Raw genomic sequence first — 22,233 nt, forward strand, 5'->3', positions numbered from 1 at the left:
AACGAACGTGCTCACGTGTTGTTGGCGTGAACACAAAATGAAGGCAAATCTGACAATATCTAGCATAAAGACGTATGAATCTATGTTCTGGCCAGAAATTCTGCTTCTAGGGTGAGTGCAAGGCTGTTGATTGCAGCACAGAGCGAGCCGAGAATGAGCACAGGCAGAAATGAGAGAAGGCCAAGGACTGATTCTGTGGCCTCTGCGTGGATGACTTCAGTGTCCCGGCTGCCCTTGCTTCAGTTGTCACACCCACGCTCCATCCCACTCCCAAAAGGACATTTTCCCTCAGCTTATAAAATTATGGCCTTTTAAAAGCATAATTCAGAGTATAGAACTCTATTTCCTAAATCTGTGCAACGGCTTCTGGTTGCTCTGAAAGTCCACACTCACCTGTAGGGCATGGCTCCTCCCTCCTGCTCTGGCCTTTTCCTCCCTTGCTCTCTGTGGCCAGTCCCTCCGGCGTGATCTCGGCTTGCTGCAAGCTCCACCTCCCGGGTTCAAGTGATTCTCCTCCCTCAGCCTCCTGAGTAGCTAAGATTACGGGCCTGCTCCACCACACCCAGCTAATTATTGTATTTTCAGTAGAGATGGGGTTTCACCATATGGGCCAGGATGGTCTCGATCTTCTGACCTCGTGATCTGCCTGCCTCAGCCTCCCAAAGTGCTGGGATTACAGGCCTGAGCAACCATGCCCGGACTATCCTAGTTCTTATTCCTCAAATACACAGATTTTTCTCACTTCCGGCATTGTACTAGCTGTTCCATTAGCCTGGAGGGGGAAACTCACCTTTGCAGAGCTGGTTCCTTTCATTCAAATTTCAACTAAAAATACCACCTTTTCACAGAATTCCTTCCTGAACACCCTCTCTGAAGCATTCCCTGAGTAGCTACTCAAACACGTGGTTCAATAGCGCTTTTTCATAGCACATACATCTTTTTTTTTTTTTTTGAGACAGAATCTCGCTCTGTCACCCAGGCTGGAGTGCAATGGTGTGATCTTGGCTCACTGCAACCTCCGCTTCCCACGTTCAAGTGATTCTCCTGCCTTAGCCTCCCAAGTAGCTGGGATTACAGGTGCACACCACCAGGCCTGGCTAATTTTGTATTTTAAGTAGAGATGAGGTTTCACCATGTCGGCCAGGCTGGTCTCGAACTCTTGACCTCATGTGACCCACCTGCCTCGGCTTCCCAAAATGTTGGGATTACGGGCGTGAGCCACTGCCCAGCCTGATTATCTTATTTATCTGCTCATCATCTGTCCCCGCTACCAGAATCTAAGCTCCCAACCTCAGAGACCCTGTGTGGTCACTATTATCTTCCTAATGCCTTCAAGAGGGGATCACCTGGTAGGCAGCCAATACACAGTGCTAAATACATGAATGAATGCCTCGGATTCCGCATCCTTTTTAAGTTTCCAAATTCAGTGAGAGAACCATGGGCTGCCATTTTACATCTGTCCAGGCTTTGTTTTTTTCCCTTCATCTCCACCTGTTACTTTTTCACCAGCTCCTCCACAGTAACAAAAGCCTCATTCAAAGGCCTGTGAATCAGAGGATTCTGTAAAGAAGTTACTTTAATCTAGATGCCCCTGACTTGATGGAACACACCCAGTGACTCCTCCGTAATGAAAGCCTCATTCAAAGGCCTGTGAATCAGAGGATTCTGTAAAGAAGTTACCTTAATCTAGATGCCCGTGACTTGATGGAACACACCCAGTGACTCCGGGAAGAGGATCTGGACGTCTCCAGAGCAGCGCGGTCCCAGGAGACACGCACAGAGCACCACGGCCAGGGCCGGAACGGTCTGTTCAGTGCAGCCATGGGGGATGTTCTGGAACAGTTCTTCATCCTCACAGGGCTGCTGGTGTGCCTGGCCTGCCTGTTGAAGTGCATGAGATTCTCCAGATGTATTTTACTGAATTACTGGAAAGTTTTGCCAAAGCCTTTCTTGCGGTCAATGGGACAGTGGGCAGGTAAGAGCGTTCTATCTCGTGATTTTTTTTGCTGCTGTTGTTCCTGCTTATTACTATCATTATTATTTTTGAGACAGAGTCTTGCTCTGTCGCCTGGGCTGGAGTGCAATGGCGTGATCTTGGCTCACTGCAACCTCCACTTCCCAGGTTTAAGCAATTCTCCTGCCTCAGCCTCCCAAGTAGCTGGGATTATATTATAGGCACCTGTCACCACACCTGGCTAATTTTTTTTTTTTTTTTTTTTTTGAGACGGAGGCTCACTCTGTTGCCCGGGCTGGAGTGCAGTGGCACAATCTCTGCTCACTGCAACCTCTGCCTCCTGGGTTCAAGCAATTCTCCTGCCTCAGCCTCCCGCGTAGCTGGGATTACAGGCGCACACTACCACAGCCGGCTAATTTTTGTATTTTTAGTAGAGACAGGGTTCTGCCATGTTGGCCAGGCTGATCTCGAACTCCTGACCTCACGATTCGCTCACTTTGGCCTTTCAAAGTGCTGAGGTTACAGGTGTGAGCCACTGCACCCGGCCAACATTTTGTATTTTTAGTAGAGATAGGGTTTCACCGCATTGACCAGGCTGGTCTTGAACTTTTGACCTTGTGATTCACTCGCCTTGGACTCCCAAACTGCTGGGATGACAGGCATGAGCCACTACGCCCAGCCTTATTATTTATGTCTCAAAAGGGATATTGCATCTTTTCTCTTGAGAGCAAAGAAGTAATTCCTTTGGGTAATTTTAATTGGAGGGATTAGAAAGTGTGAGTGAAATTAGAATGGTCTGCAACACAAGCCGTAGGGCATTAAGTGAACGCTAGGGAAGAAGGCTATGCAGCCCTTGCTAAGCACTTGTCCTCCCGACCCCATTAGATGAGTTTTCTTCTTTTGGGAGTTTCCTGCTGATACAAATAATAAATAATGCAGAAATTTCCACATCCTCATCTCCAGATTTACAAAAAGCTCGGGTGTTTTCATTTTACTAGAAGGTGTTTCCAAATTTTGAAATCTAAATAATTTTAATTCACTATATTAAAAAAAGGATCCAAGTGTTTTTAAGCAATGAAGGTATTACAAAATCAAGGCAACACATATCTCTGTGGAGCCATGTTTTCAGGATGGTATGGAAGGGAATCTGGCTGGTGTCAATCAAATGCTGCTCCCCATGGGATTTATCTACTGGAACGCCCATGCAGAGCTTCAGCCCTACGACTGAGGTTAAGGTGAAGAGCATGAGGCCATGGCTTCAGCATCTCCTTGAGTGAAATGCTAAGGTCTTTGCAGGGGCTTATATTTCAAATTTGGACACCAAAAAATAAACATAAAAAAAGCATCCAATGACAAAAATGATTAAGTGACGTTAGAGATATTATCCAGGTGAAACAGGAAAGATTCTGATATCCTTATAGGGCTGCCAGATAAAATACAGGACATCCAGTTAAATTTAAATTTCAGAAGAAAGGAACACTTTTTTAGTATTTTGTAACTCACATATTGCATAGGACACATATTAAACCATTCATAATTTACCTGAATTTCAAATTTAAGTAGGCATTCTGTATCCTTATTTGCTAAACCTGGCAACCTTAAAAACTTAGCAATGGAAATTTAAAAAATTACCATGTGAGAAATTGTTTGGGATGACGAATGGATTTTTGACTGCTGCTTCTTACATTTGGGGGGTGTGTGTGTGTGTGTGTGTGTCCTCTCGGGGCATTATGCTGTCTGCAGTGAACTTGCACAGCAGCCTGACCTGTGTGTTCTGGACTTAAATACCCGACTCCACACAGAATCAGATGCCCATGGGTGGGTGGACGTAGCACTCTGCATCGCTGCTGTCGTTGGTGTAGGGAAAGCCCTTCTAAGAACCCACATTCTAAAAGAAGTTCAAATGGGTCCAGAGACTTAGAGCATTTGGTGACTCAAAGTAAAAACATGATCTTAACCTGTTTTTATGAGTCAAGATGGAGTGAGTTACCTCTAGCAGGAGTAAAATATGTTTGGGCAGAGGCAGATATCAAGGAGATAATATATTTCAAGTAGGGGACAAAAAAGAAACCCAAGTACTAGAGGCTAAAATTTTAATTCCTCAGATGGAGTACCCTGAACTCTGTGCTGGATTTCCTAATTCTTTTCTTGGTGTATATTCATAGACCTGGGGGCCCAAAGTCAGACAGCCTGGGTTCAAATCCTCGTGTCATCATTTACGAACTTTTTCCCCTTGGCTTCCTCATTTACAAACTAAGGATAATGATGGTCCCTGCATTTTAGGTTTGTTTTGAACATTAAATGGGATGATGCATCTAAAACACTAGAAGCAGTACATGGCAAGAAGTAAGTGTGTGACCGTTATCCGTTGTTATCATTGATGGTATCATCTTGCCTGTAGTTCAGGCCCTGTATTGGGTGAACTGAAGATTTCCCACAGGGAGGGGAAGGTGAGGCCCAAGATGGCCCTGAGCATAGTTCCTGCACCCGGAGCTGCAGACGGTGTGCATGGAGCCTCCTAGAAGTTCCAAAATGAACAGACACATCATTAGTAATTATTAAAGCCAGAGTGCTTCTGTCAGTGTGGTCCGTGAAACTTGTAGAGCTTGGCCTGCACTCACTCTCAAGTGAGCTGAATGTATCTTTTGTTCACACTTTTTGAAAGCAAGCCCTTTAATTGTTGTTGCAAGGATACATTGTAAGTTTTACGATATGCCGAATTGTAGTGAATTTTGAAATTGTGATGTTCTCACGAATGAGGCGTATCCTAGAACTCAATCATTAAATATGTCTGTAATGTTGATATAAAAGGACTAGAAGACCTATTTGATTGTTGTATATTAACAGATAAGTTCTGTTGAGTATAATTCTTCAGGTTTCTTCATTTCACTGCATTTTCTTTTTGCTTTTTTGTATTTTCCTCTTTGCTAAATTCCCTACCTTCCACAGGCCTGTAATTGCTGCTGTGGGGTGGGGATGAGAAGGGGGCACAGCTCTGCTTTTAGAAGGAACCTTGAAATGTCCTTACAATGACAGACGAGTGCCTGGGCAGAGAGACAATGGGGAACACCGCCTGCCCTTGCGGGGTGAAGGCTCACAGTGTCTGCACCCTCATGGGGCCTGCAGGAAATGTTCCCTGGCTGCGGCTCTCTGTTTCATTTTGGAAGATGTTTTCCAGAGTCTCGCCAATCCCTCCAAAAAACCAACCAACCAACCAACCAACCAACCAACCAACCAACCAACCAACCAACCCACCCTTTCACCTGAATGTTTAGTGAGGGGCTTCAAGGGCGTGGGCTGGAGAGCAAAGGGATGCGCCTTTGGAACACTGACTGTCCTGGAGACTAGGCTTGCGAGAAAACGTAGCCAGTGAGAAAGAGAAGTTTAAAGATGAATTCTGTCATTTAAAAACATTCCTGCTTTTCGCAGTGATCACTGGAGCAAGCGATGGAATTGGGAAGGCGTACTCATTCGAGGTAAGCTGTCTTCCTGGGGACTTTCTCCTCCCTTGTATTGAACACATCACAGTCCTGAGACATCTACCCCAACACTAGATTTTTGAATATAAAAGCAGTATGCATTCATTTAAAGGAGAAAAAATACTCTATAGAAAAGCAAACAAACAAACAAAAAGAATCTCACTCCCTGGGCCTCTTTTTTTAAATGCAGTGATACTCAAAGGTGACAGTACCTTGCCTTGGGATTGTTTTGGGAATTTGTGGGGCATTGGGATTTTCTAGTGTAATTGTGCCGTATGAGCTTATATTCTTAAATATAATTTTTTCAAAACATTATAAACTACTTTCCTTTTATTTATTATTTACATTAAGCTAGGGCATATATTGATTTTTTAAAAGTCACTTGTTTAGGCAAAACATCAGTGACTTTCATTTCAAGGAGATTAATGGCATTATAAAATATTCTGTAAAAAGAAGGTCTGATAGAACTGAGAGTCACTAGAATACAATTAGTATTTTTGGGCATTTCCTTCCAGGCTTGTTTCTCTGTAGATAGATAGATTGATAATTATACTTTAAAAAATGCATTTATAACATATGTGGCTTTATGTGCTATTATTATTACAAATTTCACATTTTTATTAATGAAACACGATTTCCTGGAATTCCTACATCTTTTATTTCTTCCTCATGCCTGTTAAACTGATGTCTAGAACCACATCAAATACAGTAGAAGAATAGAAAGAATTCTAGAAACTGTAAGAGAAAGGCTGTTTAAAAATCAGTAACACCAGCTGGGCATGGTGACTCACTCCTGTAATCCCAGCATTTTGGGAGGCCGAGGCAGGCGGATCACCTGAGGTCAGGAGTTCGAGACCACCTTGGCCAACACAGTGAAACCCCGTCTCTACTAAAAATACAAAAATCAGCTGGGCATGATGGTGGGCACCTGTAATCCCAGCTACTTGGGAGGCAGGAGAATCTCTTGAACCTGGGAGGCAGAGGTTGCAGTGAGCCGAGATTGTGCCATTGCACACCAACCTGGGCAACAGAGCGAGACTTCTTCTCCCCCCCCCACCGCCACAAAAAAGTCAATAACATCTTAAAAATATAATGAAAAGCATTTCCATTTGCAATAGAAAAATAATCCTAGAAACACAGTTAATATAAAATTTTTAGGTCTTTTTCAAGAAAACTATAAAATTCCATTGAGAAATATAAGAGATATTCCAAATAAGAGAAAAAAGTACCACATTCTTGAAGAGAAAGATATTTGAAATCTAACAGTTTCTCCTAAATTTATCTCAAATCCCATATTATACATACCATTATTTTTTAAATTTTACATTAGTTGTGAGCATTTTCTTATGTCAAAACTGTGGGGTTTTATTTTTTATTTTTTTTGAGACAGTGTCTTGCTCTGTTGCCCAGGCTGGAACGCAGTGGTACAAACACTGCTTGCTGCAGCCTTGACCTCCTGGGCTCAAGCAGTCCTCCCACCTCAGCCTCCCGAAGCAATCTGTCCTGGAATTACAGGCTCATGTATTTTTTTGTAGACAGGGTTTCACTATTACTCTATTGTACAGGCTGGTCTTGAACTCCTGAGCTCAAGCAATCTGCCTGCTTTGGCCTCCCATAGTGCTGGGATTACAGGTATGAGCCCCCACAGCCTGCCCAAAGCCATGATTTTTAAATGGCAACCTAATATTCCATCAAATGGATGGTCCACAATTTAACCATTTTCTTGGTAAAAATTTTAGTTTTTGCCGGGCGCGGTGGCTCAAGCCTGTAATCCCAGCACTTTGGGAGGCCGAGACGGGCGGATCACGAAGTCAGGAGATCGAGACCATCCTGGCTAACACGGTGAAACCCCATCTCTACTAAAAAATACAAAAAACTAGCCGGGCGAGGTGGCGGGCGCCTGTAGTCCCAGCTACTCGGGAGGCTGAGGCAGGAGAATGGCGTGAACCCGGGAGGCGGAGTTTGCAGTGAGCCGAGATCGCGCCACTCACTCCAGCCTGGGCGACAGAGCGAGACTCCGTCTCAAAAAAAAAAAAAATAAATAAAATAAAATAAAATAAAAATTTAGTTTTTTTCCCAAATTTTTCTTCATTTTATATAAAATTGAAAGTAAATACAGAAACTTTTCTGCTTCTCTCCAATTATTTTGGGAGCTATTTTCCTTGAGGTGGCCTGGCTGGGTCAGAGGTTGTGAATATACATAAGGTTCTCGTGCTTCCGTTTATGTGATAGTAATTTACACCCATTTCTGAGAGAGACCTTGTCTTCATCAGCTTGAGCTGCAGAATGAATTCCACAAGCTGAGTGGCCTAAGCATGTATTTCTTACAGTTCTGGAGGCTGGGAAGTCCAAGAACGAGGTGCCAGCAGATCTGATGTCTGGTGAGGGCTCTCTTCTTGGTTTGCAGACAACTGTCTTCTTGATGTAGCTTCACATGGCAGAAAGCAGAGAGAGGGGAAGCAAGCTCTCTGGTGTTTCTTCTCTTTTACTTTTTGGAGACAGGATCTTGCTCTGTTGCTCAGGCTGGAGTGCAGTGGTGCAAACACAGCTCACTGCAGCCTCAACCTCCCGGGCTCAAGTGGTCCTCCCATTCAGTCTCCTGAGTATCAGGGACTATGGGTGTGTGCCATCAAGCCTGGCTAATTTAAAAATGTTTTGTACTGATGGGATTTCACCATGTTGCCCAGGCTGGTCTTGAACTTCTGGGCTCAAGTGATCTGCCTGCCTTGGCCTCGCAAAGTACTGGGATTACAGACATGAGCCACCATGCCTGGCCTGGTGTTTCTTGTCATAAGGACATTAATCTCATCATGAAGGCCCCACTCTCATGACCTGATTACCTCCTGAAAGCCCTACCTCCAAGTGTCATCTCATTGGGGGTTAGGATTTCAAAATATGAATTTTGGGGGGCCAAAAAAACCATTTGGTTCAAATGAAAAATGCATTCAACTGCAGCACAGTCCCCGTGCCTTTTCTTGTCCCAGAAGGCTTGCATCATAATAAAGCCATCTTATGTGAAACAGCAGTGCAAGGCATCTGGGACGAACTTGCTAGAAACTTTGGGGAGTTAACAAACCTCAAGCATGCCAGTTAAAAAAGCTCCTCGTGGGCCGGGAACGGTGGCTCACGCCTGTAATCCCAGCAATTTGGGAGGCCGAGGCAGGCAGATCACCTGAGGTCAGGAGTTCGAGACCAGCCTGGCCAACATGGTGAAACCCTGTCTCTACTTAAAATACAAAAATTAGCTGGGTGTGGTGGCGCACACCTGTAATCCCGGCTACTTGGGAGGCTGAGGCAGGAGAATTGCTTGAACCCGGGAGGTGGAGGTTGCAGTGGGCTGAGATTGTGCCATTGCACTCCAGCCTGGGGTACAAGAGTGATACTTCGTCTGGAAAAAAAAAAAAAACCCAAAGCAAACAAACAAAAAAACTCCTTGTGGCCCCGTGCGGTGGCTCATGCCTGTAATCCCAACACTTTGGGAGGCTGAGGTGGGTGGATCATGAGGTCAGGAGTTCCAGACCAGCCTGACCAACATAGTGAAACCCCGTCTCCACTAAAAATACAAAAATTAGTCAGGAGTGGTGGCTCTCACCTGTAATCCCAGCTACTCAGGAGGCTGAGGCAGGAGAATCGCTTGAACTCGGGAGGCGAAGGCTTCAGTGAGCCGAGATCGCGCCACTGCACTCCAGCCTGGAGACAGAACGAGACTCTGTCTCAAAAAAAAAAAAGCTCCTCATGTCTGACCCCATCCTTCATCGGCTGCTGCTGATTTGTTGACACTGACCCTTCTATCTCAACTCTGTTTATTTTTAAGATAAGACAAGGAGTTCTTTGCTCTTATCCTAATTCATGTATAGCAACTTACTGGTGATCAGGAGTGGCTGACACTCGGGAGGTGAGTGGTCATATTTGAGTGTTGATGTTGGAGAGACCACCCAGCAGCCCCTTTTCAAAACAATGTGTCTTCCATTCCCCCAAATCAGAAGGAAAGCGTTTCTAACCATATTAAAACTATAGAACCTTTTATATAACAATTTCTCACCCCGGTCCAGGGTTTGGAAAGACCTAAAACGTCAACCAAAAGGTTCTTCCCCTTACCTCTAATTCCCTGGATTGCCAAGCAAGTCTTCCCGATTCTTCAGAATCTTTTCTCAAGTTCGTGCTGACCTGACCTCTCTGTGGTCCCTTGCTATCGAAAGACTCAGCCACTCTTCTTTCTGCTTAGGGGAGACCCCGTGTAGAAGCTGTCCTTAGCCATTCATTTCTTTATTGTTTCACAAAGCAGTGGCCCTGGGGGTCAGGAGCTGTGGGTTGCAGCCTTCACTGTGATGCTGTCTGGAGATTTCGGACAAGTTTCACATCCTTTCTGCACGTCTGGGTCTTTGCCAACTTTGTGTTCTGTCCTTGACGAATTCTTGCTTTGCACTTCTCCTTGTGGACTTTTTTCCTCTTTGCCTTTTTGTTTTATTTTTTAGTAGAGATGAGGTCTTACTTTGTTGCTAGGCTGTTCTCAAATTCCTAAGCTTAAGCAATCCTCTTGCCTTGGCCTCCCAAAGTGCTGGGATTATGGACATGAGCCACTGTGCCCAGCCTCCTTATGTTCTTTATGAGGCTGTGCTACACAATTTTCTGGGCTCCCAACCCCTCCTTCATGCAGGCTTTTCTCCCTTCCAGAGAGCCTGTTCTCTCACACTAACTGCTGCTCCAAGAAGTGCAGCTGAGCCTGAGATGCTGTGGACTGTCATGGGTAAAAGCCTGAGGTTGGGAATTGATCAGATGTGTGTCAAAGCCTTCCTCCAAGGCTCACTGGCTGAATTGCCACATCAGTGAGCTGGAGGTGATGACAGTCTCACCTAGGCTTTCGTAAGGGTTAAGTAGGATGAGACAGGCAAAATGGTTTGCTTAGAGTAAGCTTTCCAAGGTTAGGTTTTGTTCTCATTGGATATTTCAACCTTTCACACATACTGCTTTTTTATTTTTTGAGAATGTATTAGTCATGGTTCTCGAGAGAAACAGAATCAATAGGGTGTGTGTCACACACACACATACACACACAGACAGACACATAGAGAGAGCTGGGAGTAGGGGTGGGGGAGGAAGGGAGAGACAGAGGGGGAGAGAGAGACAGTGGGGAGGAAGGGAGAGGGAAGGAGACAGAGAAGAGTGGGAGAGGGAGGGAGAGGGAGAGGAGAGAGAGGTTGATTTATTTGAAGGAATTGATACACATGGTTATGGAGGCCAGTGTGTCCCAAATCTGCAGTGTAGGCTGGCAGGTTGGAGACCTAAGAAGGGGCAAAGCTGCAGTTCAAGTCCACAGGCCACCTGTCAGGTGACAGAATTCCCTGTTCCTCTGCAGGTCTATCTTGTTTTCCGAAGGCCCGTAGCTGATGAGACAAGGCCCACCCTCCTGATGGAGTGTAACAGGCTTTACTCAAAGTCTACTAACTTAGATGTTAATCTCATATAAAGACATCTTTACAGAAACATAATAATGTTTGACTAAGTAGCTGGGTATCATGACCTAGCCAAGTTGACATGCAATGTTCACCACCACAGAGAAGAGGAATATCTTGTATTTACCAGCATTTTCTCTTCCTGTTGCTCTTTCTTCCTTCCCGATGTCCCAAGATTCCTTTTTTAAGTCACTTTATTTCTGTTTCTAGAGTTTCCTTTAGCTATTATTTTAGGGTTGGTCTGCCGGCAACACATTCTCTTAGCTTTTCTTCGTTCCAGGACGGCTTCATTCCCCTTCATTCCTGAAAGGTAGTTTTGCTAGATACAGGATTTGCAGTTCACAGACCTCTTCTTTCAGCACTTGAAAAACACGGTGGCACTTTCTTCTGGCCTCTGTGGTTTTTAATGAGAAATCTGGTATTATTTGAATTGCTTTTCCACAACAAATAAAGGATTGCTTCTCTCTTGGCTTTCAAAATTTTTTCTTTGTCTTTATTTTTCAAAAGTTTAAATATAATGATTCTTGGCATGGATTTCTTTGGCTTTACCCTGTTTGGGGTTTACTCAGCCTCCTGAATATGTAGGTTTACATCTTTTCACAAATTTGGGCCGGGCGTGGTGGCTCCTGCCTGTAATCCCAGCATTTTGGGAGGCTGAGGCGGGCAGATCACCTGAGATGAGGAGTTCGAGACCGCCCTGACCATCATGGTGAAACCCCATCTCTACTAAAAATATAAAAATTAGCTGGGCATGATGGTGGGCGCCTGTAAGCCCAGCTACTTGGGAGGCTGAGGCAGAATTGCTTGAATCCAGGAGGCAAAGATTGTGCCATTGCACTCCAGCTTAGGTGACAAGAGTGAGACTCCATCTCAAAAAAAAAAAAAATAAATAAATAAAAACAAATTTCAAAAACTTTCTTCCATTGTTTATTCAAATACTCTTTCAGTCCTGCTCTCTTCTCTCCTTGTAACCCTCCAATGACATGAATATTAGCCCTTTTTATAGTTCAGTGGGCCCTTGAGATTCTGCTCAATTTTTTTCAGTATATTTTTTCTCTGTTGCTTATATTGGGTGATTTCTTTTTTTTTTTTTTAATCTTCAAGTTCATTGATTCTTTTCTTAGTCCCACTCATTCTGCTACTGAGCCCATCCATCAAGGTTTTAACTTGAGTGGTTATATTTTTCAGTTCAAGTATTTTCACGTGGTTCTTCCTTACATCTTCAATTTCTTTGCAGAGATTTTCTGTTTTTGCCATTTTTTGTGTGTGTTTATAATGGTTTATTGAACTTTTTTTTCTTCTCTTTTGAGACAGAGTCTTGCTCTGTCACCAGGCTGGAGTGCAGCGGTGCGATCTCGGCTCACTGCAACCTCTGCCTCCCGGGTTCAAGTGATTCTCCTGCCTCAGCCTCCCAAGTAGCTGGGATTACAGGCGCCGCCACCACGCCTGGCTAGTTTTTGTATTTTTAATAGAGACGGGGTTTCACCTTGTTGGCTGGGCTTGTCTCAAACTCCTGACCTCAAGTGATCCGCTCGCTGTGGCTCCCAAAGTGCTGGGATTACAGGCATGAGCCACATCACCCAGCCTCCTGAAGCATTTTTATGCTCCAAAGCTTGTCAGACAATTCTAATGTCTGTGTCATCTCTATGTTGGCATCTGTTGTTAGTATTTTCTCATTCAGATTAAGATCTTGGTTCTTTGTATGATGAGTGGCTTTTGATTGAATCCTCGACATTTTGGTTTTATGTTATGGGACTCTGGATCTTATTTAAATCTTTGCTTTATATTGGTCCATACTGACATTGCTTTGGGAGGGAGAGGAGGGGGCACTGACTAGTTTCTACCAGGTGGAGTGGGGGCTCAATTCTCCACTTGTAGGGGGCTGCCTACTTGTTACTGTTGGGTAGCGGGGGTGGGGTTTTGTCTCCCTCCTGGGCCTCTGCTGATCCCACTCTGGCTGGGAGGGGCAGAAACACCTCTTTACTGCTCTCCACAAGGCCTCCGATGACACCTGGGAGAGGTGGCCTCATTCCACTGGGCAGCGGTGAAAGTCCTGGCTCTCCATGAGGCCTCCTCTGTTATCATCCCAGGCAAAGGAAGAGGACAAAGAGGGGAAGAGGTGCCTTGTTGCTGCCAGGTGGGGTGGAATTCAGATCTCCACTGACATTGGTGGGGATGGTGGCGGCTGGGATGAAAGTCCCAGGCTCCTTGCTACAGAGCCTCACCGGCGTGGAAGGCCCAGCTCCCCACCCAGCCTTTACTGGCAAGGGTGTGGGTGGGGTCGTAGTTTTTCCCAAGGTGTTTGCTTGGAGGACAGCAGTTGCTGTCTAAATATTTTCTGTCTTGCTAGGCATTCCCTTTTCTGGTCCTCTAGTTAGAGAAGGCAGGCTTTTGTTGAGACTTTTCTTTCTTTTTGAGATGGAGTTTCACTCTTTTGCCCAGTCTCACTCTGTCACACAAGCTGGAGTGCAGTGGCACAATCTTGGCTCACTGCAACTTTTGCCTTCTGGTTTCAAATGATTCTCCTGCCTGAGCCTCCCGAGTAGCTGGGATTACAGGCGCCCACCCCCATGCCTGGCTAATTTTTGTATTTTTAGTGGAGATGGGTTTTCACCATGTTGGCCAGGCTGGTCTCAAACTCCTGACCTCGTGATCCGCCCACCTCGGCCTCCCAACGTGCTGGGATTACAGGTGTGAGCCGCTGTGCCTGGCGAGAGTTTTTTACATCTGCACCTGTTGGCATTTCTGAACCACCAATTTCTCCAGCAATGTCTGGGATATGTGGCGGGGAAAAAAAAGCCCAGGAAATACTACAGTGCCCTGCCTCGGGTTTCAAGGCCTCTAAATGAACCTCTCCTCACATTCTGGAGTCTTCTTCTGTTTGTTTTAAGTACTGTGTCCAGGTTTTTTTTGATGCACTTGATGGTGGGAATAGGGAAAGCACTTCTCCTCCACCCTTCCAGAAGCTTATTCTGCACTGCGTTTAGCCGAATCTGCATTTACATTTAGAGTGGCAGGAGGGGGTTTGCTTCCTGTTAAAAGAATTTCAAGCATTACTTGAGGCAGGTGGGAAAAAACTGTGGAGAGGAACGGGCCAGGGGTGGAGGGAGGATGAGAGTGGGCCCACTCTCCCGTACCTCTGAAGCCACTGCTCACCCTATTTTTCACACCATTTCCACTCCTTTAGCACCTGAATTCAAGCCTGTCTTTTATTCTCAGCCACACAGAGGAAGCCCTGTTTTTCCCAGTGTTCCCACCACCCACTGCAGATTAGCAGCTACGAGCACCTTCCTTGACCCAGGCCCCAACATACAGGAGAAGGGAAACAAGGCCCATTCATCCCACGGCAGCCGTTCTGCATCAGGATGGGGCCCCGGCAGTGAATTCTGGGAAAGGGAGGCTTTTGCAGCTTAACTTTCTGAAAAGGGGGTGGCAAACCTGTGTATGCGGCCTGTCAGCCTGGACGTTCTGGAAATAAGATTGAGTCCTGTTCAAGCAGACGAAGGGAACAATGCCAGCCCAGACAATCAAGTGTTCTCGGGCGCCCCCCTCCTGGCCCAGACCACTTCACAGGGAACCTCTAAAAGGCCTGTGGCTCTTGAGAGAAACACACAATTAAGGAGAGGCTGGAAGCCCACCAGGCAGAGAGCATCCTTTGTGCTGAAAATGCAAATGGTCTTTCATTTATGGGACAATCTCCCCTTCAGGAGGCCGATGAAGTGAATTGGGAGACAAAGGTGCTTAATTCTTTAGCCATCCCGTTGATGGATTCCAGGACTCAAAAATGGAGGCTACAGGTGGGGGTAGGGAATTTTCCGTGGAGAGAACAAGAGAAGACTTGGGGATGTCATTGGCAGGGGTCAGTCTTGAAATAGGACTGTCTTGGTTTAGTGTTTTTTTTTTAAATGAAAAAACAATTTTTAATAGAATTTATTTTTTAGAGCAGCTATAGGTTCACAGAAAAATTGAGCAGACGGTATGGAGGTTTCCCATAAGCCTTCTGCCCCCACACACGCTGCCTCCCCCATTACCCACTTCCGTACACACACCCCAGGAAATCAACTGTTTAAAGAAACAATTGATGCAACAACTAGTGACTGCTTATCTTTTTATTTCTGGTTTTGGTTTTTTTTAGAGACAGGGTCTCGCTCTGTCATCCAGGCTGGAGTGCAGTGGTGGGATCACGGCTCATTGCATCCTTGACCTCCTGGGCTTAAGTGATCCTCTCACCTCAGCCTCCTCCTGAGTAGCTGGGACTATAGACTGTGCCACCATGCTCAGCTATTTTTTAATTTTTATTTTTGTAGAGATGGTGGTGGTGGTGGGGGTGTCTTGCTCTGTTGCCCAGGTTGGTCTTGAACTCCTGGCCTCAAGTGATCCTCCTGTCTTGGCCTCCCAAAGCTCTGGGGTTACAGAAATGAGCCACCTCACTTGGCCTAATTGCTTGTCTTTTTAATGGAGTGAAACCTCACTGTGCGGATTGCAGGTTGGGGGAAACTTTGGCAATACCTTTGTGGTGTTAACAGCTTCAGCTGTCCAGAGTCATGGCTGAAGACCACCTGTGAGAGTGAATATAACTGACTTTTTAAAACTTCAGCATCGATGGCGTCATGTACATGTAGGTCAGTTTTTTAATCTTGAACAGCTTTTTGAGATATAATTTATATACCATAAAATTCACCCAAGTGTACACTTCAGTAATTTTTAGGAAATTAACTGAGTTGTTTATCATCACCACCATCCAGTTTCGGAACATTTCCATCACTTGAATAAGATCAGGTACACCTGGTTGCTATTAATCCTGCACTCCTATCCCTAGCCCTAGGCTGCCACTGACCTTTTCTAGATGCTTCATATGAAGGTCACCATACAAGGTGCAGTTCTCTGTGACTGTTTTCTTCCACTTAGCATATTGTTTTGGAGGTTCATCCATATTGTAGCATGTGTCAGTAGCTCTTTAGTTTTTGTTGCAGAATAATATTCCATTGTATGGATATACCCCATTTTGTTTATTCATTTGTCAGTTGACAACTGTTTGAGTTGTTTCCATTTTCTTCTTGGCCATTATGAAAAATGCTGCTGTGAATACTGACACTTGAGTTTTTGTGTGGACACTTTTCTCTTTCCTTCAGGTAGATTACCTAGCAGTGGAGTCTCTGGGTTGCAAGGTGAAGTTCTCTTTTTTTAAATTTTTATTTATTTATTTATTTTGAGACAGAGTCTCGCTCTGTCGCCCAGGCTGGAGTGCAGTGGCGTGATCTCAGCTCACTGCAAGCTCCGCCTCCTGGGTTCAAGGGATCCTCCTGCCTCAGCCTCCCGAGTAGCTGGGACCACAGGCGCCGCCACCATGCCTGGCTAGTTTTTTTGTATTTTTAGTAGAGACGGGGTTTCAGCGGGTTAGCCAGGATGGTCTCGATCTCCTGACCTCGTGATCCACCTGCCTCAGCCTCCCAAAGTGCTGGGATTCCAGGCGTGAGCCACCGCGCCCGGCCAGACGGTTATCCCGCGGCAGTGACATTTCTGCGGCAGTTGGGCAGCTGTTGCGCCACCCAGTGGCGGTGCGTGTCTGTGTGTCGCTCTCACCGGCCTGCCCCTGTGGATCCAGTCTCTGCCCGGGAGGCTGACCTGCGCCACTGAGCTCCCTTGGCCTCTGGTTTCAGGGGGGTTGGCCAGTGGGGAACACTGGAACAGGTGGGAGGGAGAGCACAGCGGGGCACTGGGCTGTCTCCCTGGCTGTGGAGGGCAGCTTGTGTCCTCTGCTGAAGGTCACCACCCCTGTTGGGTGGACTTCTCCACAGAGCGCTTTCTCCAACACGTTCTGGCCCCTGGTTGTTACAGGAAAGGGGTCCTGATCCAGTCCCCAAGCGAGTATTCTTGGACCTCATGCAAGAAGAAATTCAGGGCAAGTCCATAAAGTGAAAGCAAGATTATTAGGAAAGTAAAGGAATAAAAGAGTGGCTACTCCATAGACAGAGCAGCCCCGAGGGCTGCTGGTTGCCCACTTTTATGATTATTTCTTGATTACATGCTAAACAAGAGGTGGATTATTCATGCCTCCCCTTTTTAGACCATGTAAGGTAACTTTCTGATTTTGCCATAGCATCTGTAAACTGTTATGGTGCTGGTGGGGGTGTAGCAGTGAGGACGACCAGAGGTCACTGTCGTCCTGCCATCTTTTTTTTTTTTTTTTTTTTTTTTTTTTTGAGACAGAGTCTTGCTCTGTTGCCCAGGCTGGAGTGCAGTGGCACAATCTTGGCTCACTGCAGCCTCTGCCTCCTGGGTTGAAGCAATTCTCCTGCCTCAGCCTCCTGAGTAGTTGGGACTACAGGTGTGTACCACCATGCTCAGTTAATTTTTGTATTTTTAGTAGAGATGGGGTTTCACCATATTGGCCAGGTTGGTCTTGAACTCCTGATCTCAAGTGATCCACCTGCCTTGGCCTCCCAATGTGCTAGGATTACAGGCATGAGCCACCACGCCCCACCAGTTATGGTGGGTGTTAGCTGGCTTCTTTACTGCAACCTGTTTTTTATTTTTCTTTGAGACGGAGTCTCACTTTGTCACTTAGGCTAGAGTGCAGTGGTGCGATCTCGGCTCACTGCAACCTCTGCCTCCCGGGTTAAAGTGATTCTCCTGCCTCAGCCTCCCGAGTAGCTGGGATTACAGGCACGCACTACCACGCCTGGCTAATTTTTGCAGTTTTAGTAGAGATGGGGTTTTGCCATGTTGGCCAGACTGATCTTGAACTCCTGACCTCAGGTGAGCCGCCTGCCTTGGCCTCCCAAAGTGCTGGGATTACAGGCGTGAGCCATTGCACCTGGCCCCAACCTGTTTTATCAGCAAGGTCTTTATGACCTGTATCTTGGGTTGACCTCCTATCTCACCTTGTGACTTAGAATGCCTTAATAGTCTGGGAATGCAGCCCAGTAGGTCTCAGCCTCGTTTTATTCAACTCCAACTTAAGATGGAGTAGCTCTGGTTCAAACGCCTCTGACATTTTCCCCCTCTCTTTTATAAGAGAACTCTTAATCCTAAGGGTTGCAGAGGGATGAAAATCCATCTTCTGTAACTTCTTCAGGCTGAATAGGGGCGATGATATTCCTGCCTAACTATTAGGGTCTCTTGTGTTCAGGGTAGAGAGGCGCTCAGCGAGAAGGCATCAATATGGTGAGCGTCATTCGTAAGTCCAAGTTCCAACAAAAGGTGATATCTGGAAGATTAATGTGTCCAATTTAAGAAAACGGTGAGCGAACTTGTCTTGCATTCCTACACAAAGAGTGCAACGGCAATATATTCCACAACAGCAAAAAAAAAAAAAAAAAAAAAAAAAAAAAAAAAAAAGTAAAATTATCCCAAGCAAACTAAATTAGAAGGCTTTCCATGAACTGGGAAACTGTTGGAACCACGCTGATATGGGGTTGCTAGCTGATTCCAATGAGCCCAGAGTTAGAAGACTGATTCAGATTTTTACATTACCCACTCCTCTTGTTTCTTCTGAACAGCAGTCAGAGATCACTGGTGACCACAAGGGATTATAGTGTGGAAACCCCCTTCTTAAAGGCTAACTTTGGGTAAGTGGTGGAGTCTGGTAACATCTTTCTCACGAGCCCTGAAGGCAGAATCCTAAAGATCTTCCTGCTCTCCTTTTACCCAGGAAGAAGGAGAGAACAAGTTTTAGTCCCACCAGCAGTTCTCTATCAGAATTTATTATTAGAATTAAATTATCAGAATTAAAAATTGTTTAATTTTTGCCCCCTGAGCACAAATGGGATCCTACCTCACACAACCATAAACCCTGTTCTAAACTTTGCTTTGTTTATTTAATAATATAGCCTGGAGATCTGAGCACAGCAAAGGCACACAGATGTGCTTGATTCTGTTTAACGGTTTCAGGATATCCCATCCCATGGATGTACCGTGTCTCTTTTATCAGCCTTTACGGATGAACACTAAGGTGAATTTTCATTTTTCATTTTGCAAATAATGCTGTAAGCCGCCTCTTTGAGCATAAGTTTGAGCCCACATCCAGGACTACATCTCTATCAGTAAGACTGCTGGCTCAATAGGTATGTGAATTGAAATATTGCATACCATTGCCAAATTGTTTCCTATTTGATTATATCAACCTTAAACCCCCCAAGATGATTTAAGAGATCTTTTCACTACATTTGTTTGTATGAAATATTGTTAATTTTACTTTTTGTCACTCTAATATGTGTAAACCTGTATTCTTGGCTGTTATTGCTCAGAGAATGCTAGAACCAAAATACAAGATGAAAGGTTAGCTGAGTTTCATTCTCCACATCTGGGCCATTCTAGTGCCATCTCCCAATACCTGGGAAGGCAACATCTGGGAGGCCTGCCCACCTCCAGTGTGGCAGACAGGGCAGTCAGAATTCTTCTGAAGACAGTGTTCCCAATAGCTTCAGGTAATGGCACAGAGTTGGCCCCTGGATTAAAATCACTGGGCTAGCTCTGTCTCAGACCAACCCAAGAAAAATCACTGCCTTGCCCTGTTTTTGAATAACAGCACATGCTTACTTTGCAATATATGGCAGTGTCTTCGGCCAGTGAGGAAATTCTTCTTCCTAATGTCTAGTCTAAATTCCTCCATCTGCACTCTCAGCATATTTTCTTTCCTCTGGTCTTAAATGAAAACAGCAGCTTTTAATTATTTTTATGTTCCTCTAGATTCATTCCTTTGTTCTTGTGCTACTTGACTTCAACCCTGCAATTTCTGATCCAGGCTTTGAATATCCTAAGTACATTATAGTATGCCATGGCACTCTCTCTCTCTGTGTGTGTGTGTGTGTGTGTGTTTGTGGGGGACAGATCAAACAAGATTGTATGTAATGCATAGATATGGTTACAAAAAATGATAGAATCAGTCCTGTGTCATCTATTACTCAGCATAAGAAACAGAACATCACCAGTGTCCTTGAAGCTGGCTGTATGCCATATTTATGTTACCCTCCCTCACCCCCTCACATGTGAAACACTTACTTTAATAATTTCCTTGCTTTGTAACAAAGTGGTTCTATTACATATGCAAACATGCCTAAATAATATGTTGGTTTTATCGCTTGTGTTGCACTTAATGTAAATTGAGTCCTACATATTCTATAATCTGCTTTTGTTTTTGTTTTTGTTTTTTTGAGATGGAGTCTTACTCTGTCACCCAGGCTGGAGGGAAGTGGCACGATCTCAGCTCACTGCAACCTTTACCTCCCGGGTTCGAGTGATTCTCCTGCCTCAGCCTCCTGAATAGCTGGGATTACAGGTGCCCACCATCATGCCTGGCTAATTTTTGTAGTTTTACTAGAGATGGGGTTTCATTCACCATGTTGGCCAGGTTGGTCTCGAACTCCTGACCTCAGGTCATCCGCCTGCCTCGGCCTCCCAAAGTGCTGGGATTACAGGCATGAGCCATTGTGCCCAGCCTAATCTGCTTCTTTTACGTAAATCAACATTATGCTTCTGAAATTGATCCATGCTGACGTGGATGAATAGAGAATGTACCCAGGAACAGAATTACTGGGTCACAGCTTACATAGTCAGCACTACTAAATACACTCGTGTGCCACAAAACGCTTTGGTCAGTGAGAGACTGCATATACAAGGTGGTCCTGTAAGATTCTAATACCATCTTTTTACTATATCTTTGCTATGTTTAGATAACACGAATACTTACCACTGTGTTCCAGTTGCCTACTGTATTCAGTACAGTCACATGTACTGTAGAGCAATGGGCTCTACCACATAGTCTAGTTGTGTAGCAGGCTACACCCTCTCGGTGTGTGTAAGTGCACCCTGTGATGTTGGCACAATGAAATTGCCTAATAATGCATTTCTTAGGACATATCCCTGTTGTTAAGTGACATATGTGATGATGTAATGCCAACTTTTCCAAAGTTTTTTTTTTTTCTTTTTGAGATGGAGTTTCACTCTCTTGCCCAGGCTGAAGTGCAATGGCACGATCTGGCTCACTGCAACCTCTGCCTCCTGGGTTCAAGCGATCCTCCTACTTCAGCCTCTCGAGTAGCTGGGATTACATGGGTGCGCCACCATGCACAGCTAATTTTTGGATTTTAAGTAGAGACAGGGAGTTGCCATGTTGGCCAAGCTGGTCTTGAACTCCTGACCTCAGGTGATCTGCCCACCTCGGCCTCCCAAAGTGCTGGGATTACAGGCGTGAGCCACCGCGCCCGGCTTTCCAAAGTTTTTGCGTCATGTTCTCATAAGCTTCATAAACTGAATAGAGGCGTTTTATTCTTTGAAAAGGATTGTGTAATTTTGGAATGACTGGTTTTGTAAATGTTTGATAGAATCTATCTTAAGACTATCTGTGGCTGCAGTGTTCTTTGTGGGACCACTTATTATCATTATCATCTTGTTATTATTGTTAATTTTTAATGGTGGGAGAACTACTTGGGTTAATTTTTTTCTTGTACCACTTTTGGTAATTTATATTTTTATAGAAATACATCCCTTTCACCTAAGTTTTCAAATTGATTGGCAAAAAGTTTTTTTTGTAATATTATCTTACTATGTTTAAAAAAACCTAAGCAGGAAATGAGTTTATTGTAAAGCCATCATCTAGTTCACAAAATCACTGAGAAGGCTTAAGAACCATTTCAGAAAATGAGCAGAGAGGCTGGGCGTGTGGCTCATGGCTGTAATCCCAGCATTTTGGGAGGCCGAGGCAGGCGGATCACTTGAGGCCAGGAGTTCAGACCAGCCTGGCCAACATGGTGAAACCCCGTCACTACTAAAAGTACAAAAATTAGCTGGGCGACGTGGCATGCACCTGTAGTCCCAGTTACTCGGGAGGTTGAGGCAGAAGAATTGCTTGAACCCAGGAGGTGGAGGTTGCAGTGAGCTGAGATCGCACCACTGCACTCAGCGTGGGTGACAGAGTGAGACTCTGTCTCAAAAAAAAAAAAAAAAAAAAAAAAAAAAAAAAAAAAAAAGAAAATGAGCAGAGATATGGAGGGGAAGGCAGGGGGGGCGCAGCTAGTGTTGCCGCACAGAGCAGGGTGGGCCAGGGTGTTCTCATTCACCCTGTCTGCTTTGTCTCTTCTTTCTGGATCTCCTGTCACTCATATGTTGAAAAATGTTATTTCTGGAACTCCTATTATGCAGATCCTGAAATCGTTCTTTATTTCTCTTCCTTTTTTTCTCATAATTTCTATTTCTTTGCCCCTTTGCTTTCCTTTCTGCAAAAGGATTTCATCAATTGTATCTTCCATCCTCTCAAATGCATGTTTTTCATTTTTGCTATTTTCTTTTTCAATTTCTTAAAATTAAAATTCTTAAAGAAATTAAAAAATTTTTATACTTCTGAATT

At 44.9% G+C, this 22,233-nt stretch overlaps 1 protein-coding gene across 2 annotated transcripts in view; it reads left to right on the plus strand.

Moving 5' to 3' along the window:
- The first annotated feature begins 1,657 nt into the window (after positions 1-1,657).
- Positions 1,658-22,233, plus strand: part of HSD17B3 (hydroxysteroid 17-beta dehydrogenase 3) — a 54,775-nt gene continuing 34,199 nt past the window's right edge. Inside the window, exons 1-2 of one of the 2 annotated variants that reach the window (XM_050761818.1) lie at positions 1,658-1,975; positions 5,384-5,430. In XM_050761818.1, the coding sequence (XP_050617775.1) occupies positions 1,822-1,975; positions 5,384-5,430 (201 nt within the window). In that variant the 5' untranslated portion in view covers positions 1,658-1,821. The remainder of the gene's footprint in view (positions 1,976-5,383; positions 5,431-22,233) is intronic. The other variant, XM_050761819.1, reaches the window with a different exon arrangement.

The sequence above is a fragment of the Macaca thibetana genome, chromosome 15 (genome assembly GCF_024542745.1).
Source record: "Macaca thibetana thibetana isolate TM-01 chromosome 15, ASM2454274v1, whole genome shotgun sequence".
Lineage (NCBI taxonomy): Eukaryota > Metazoa > Chordata > Mammalia > Primates > Cercopithecidae > Macaca > Macaca thibetana.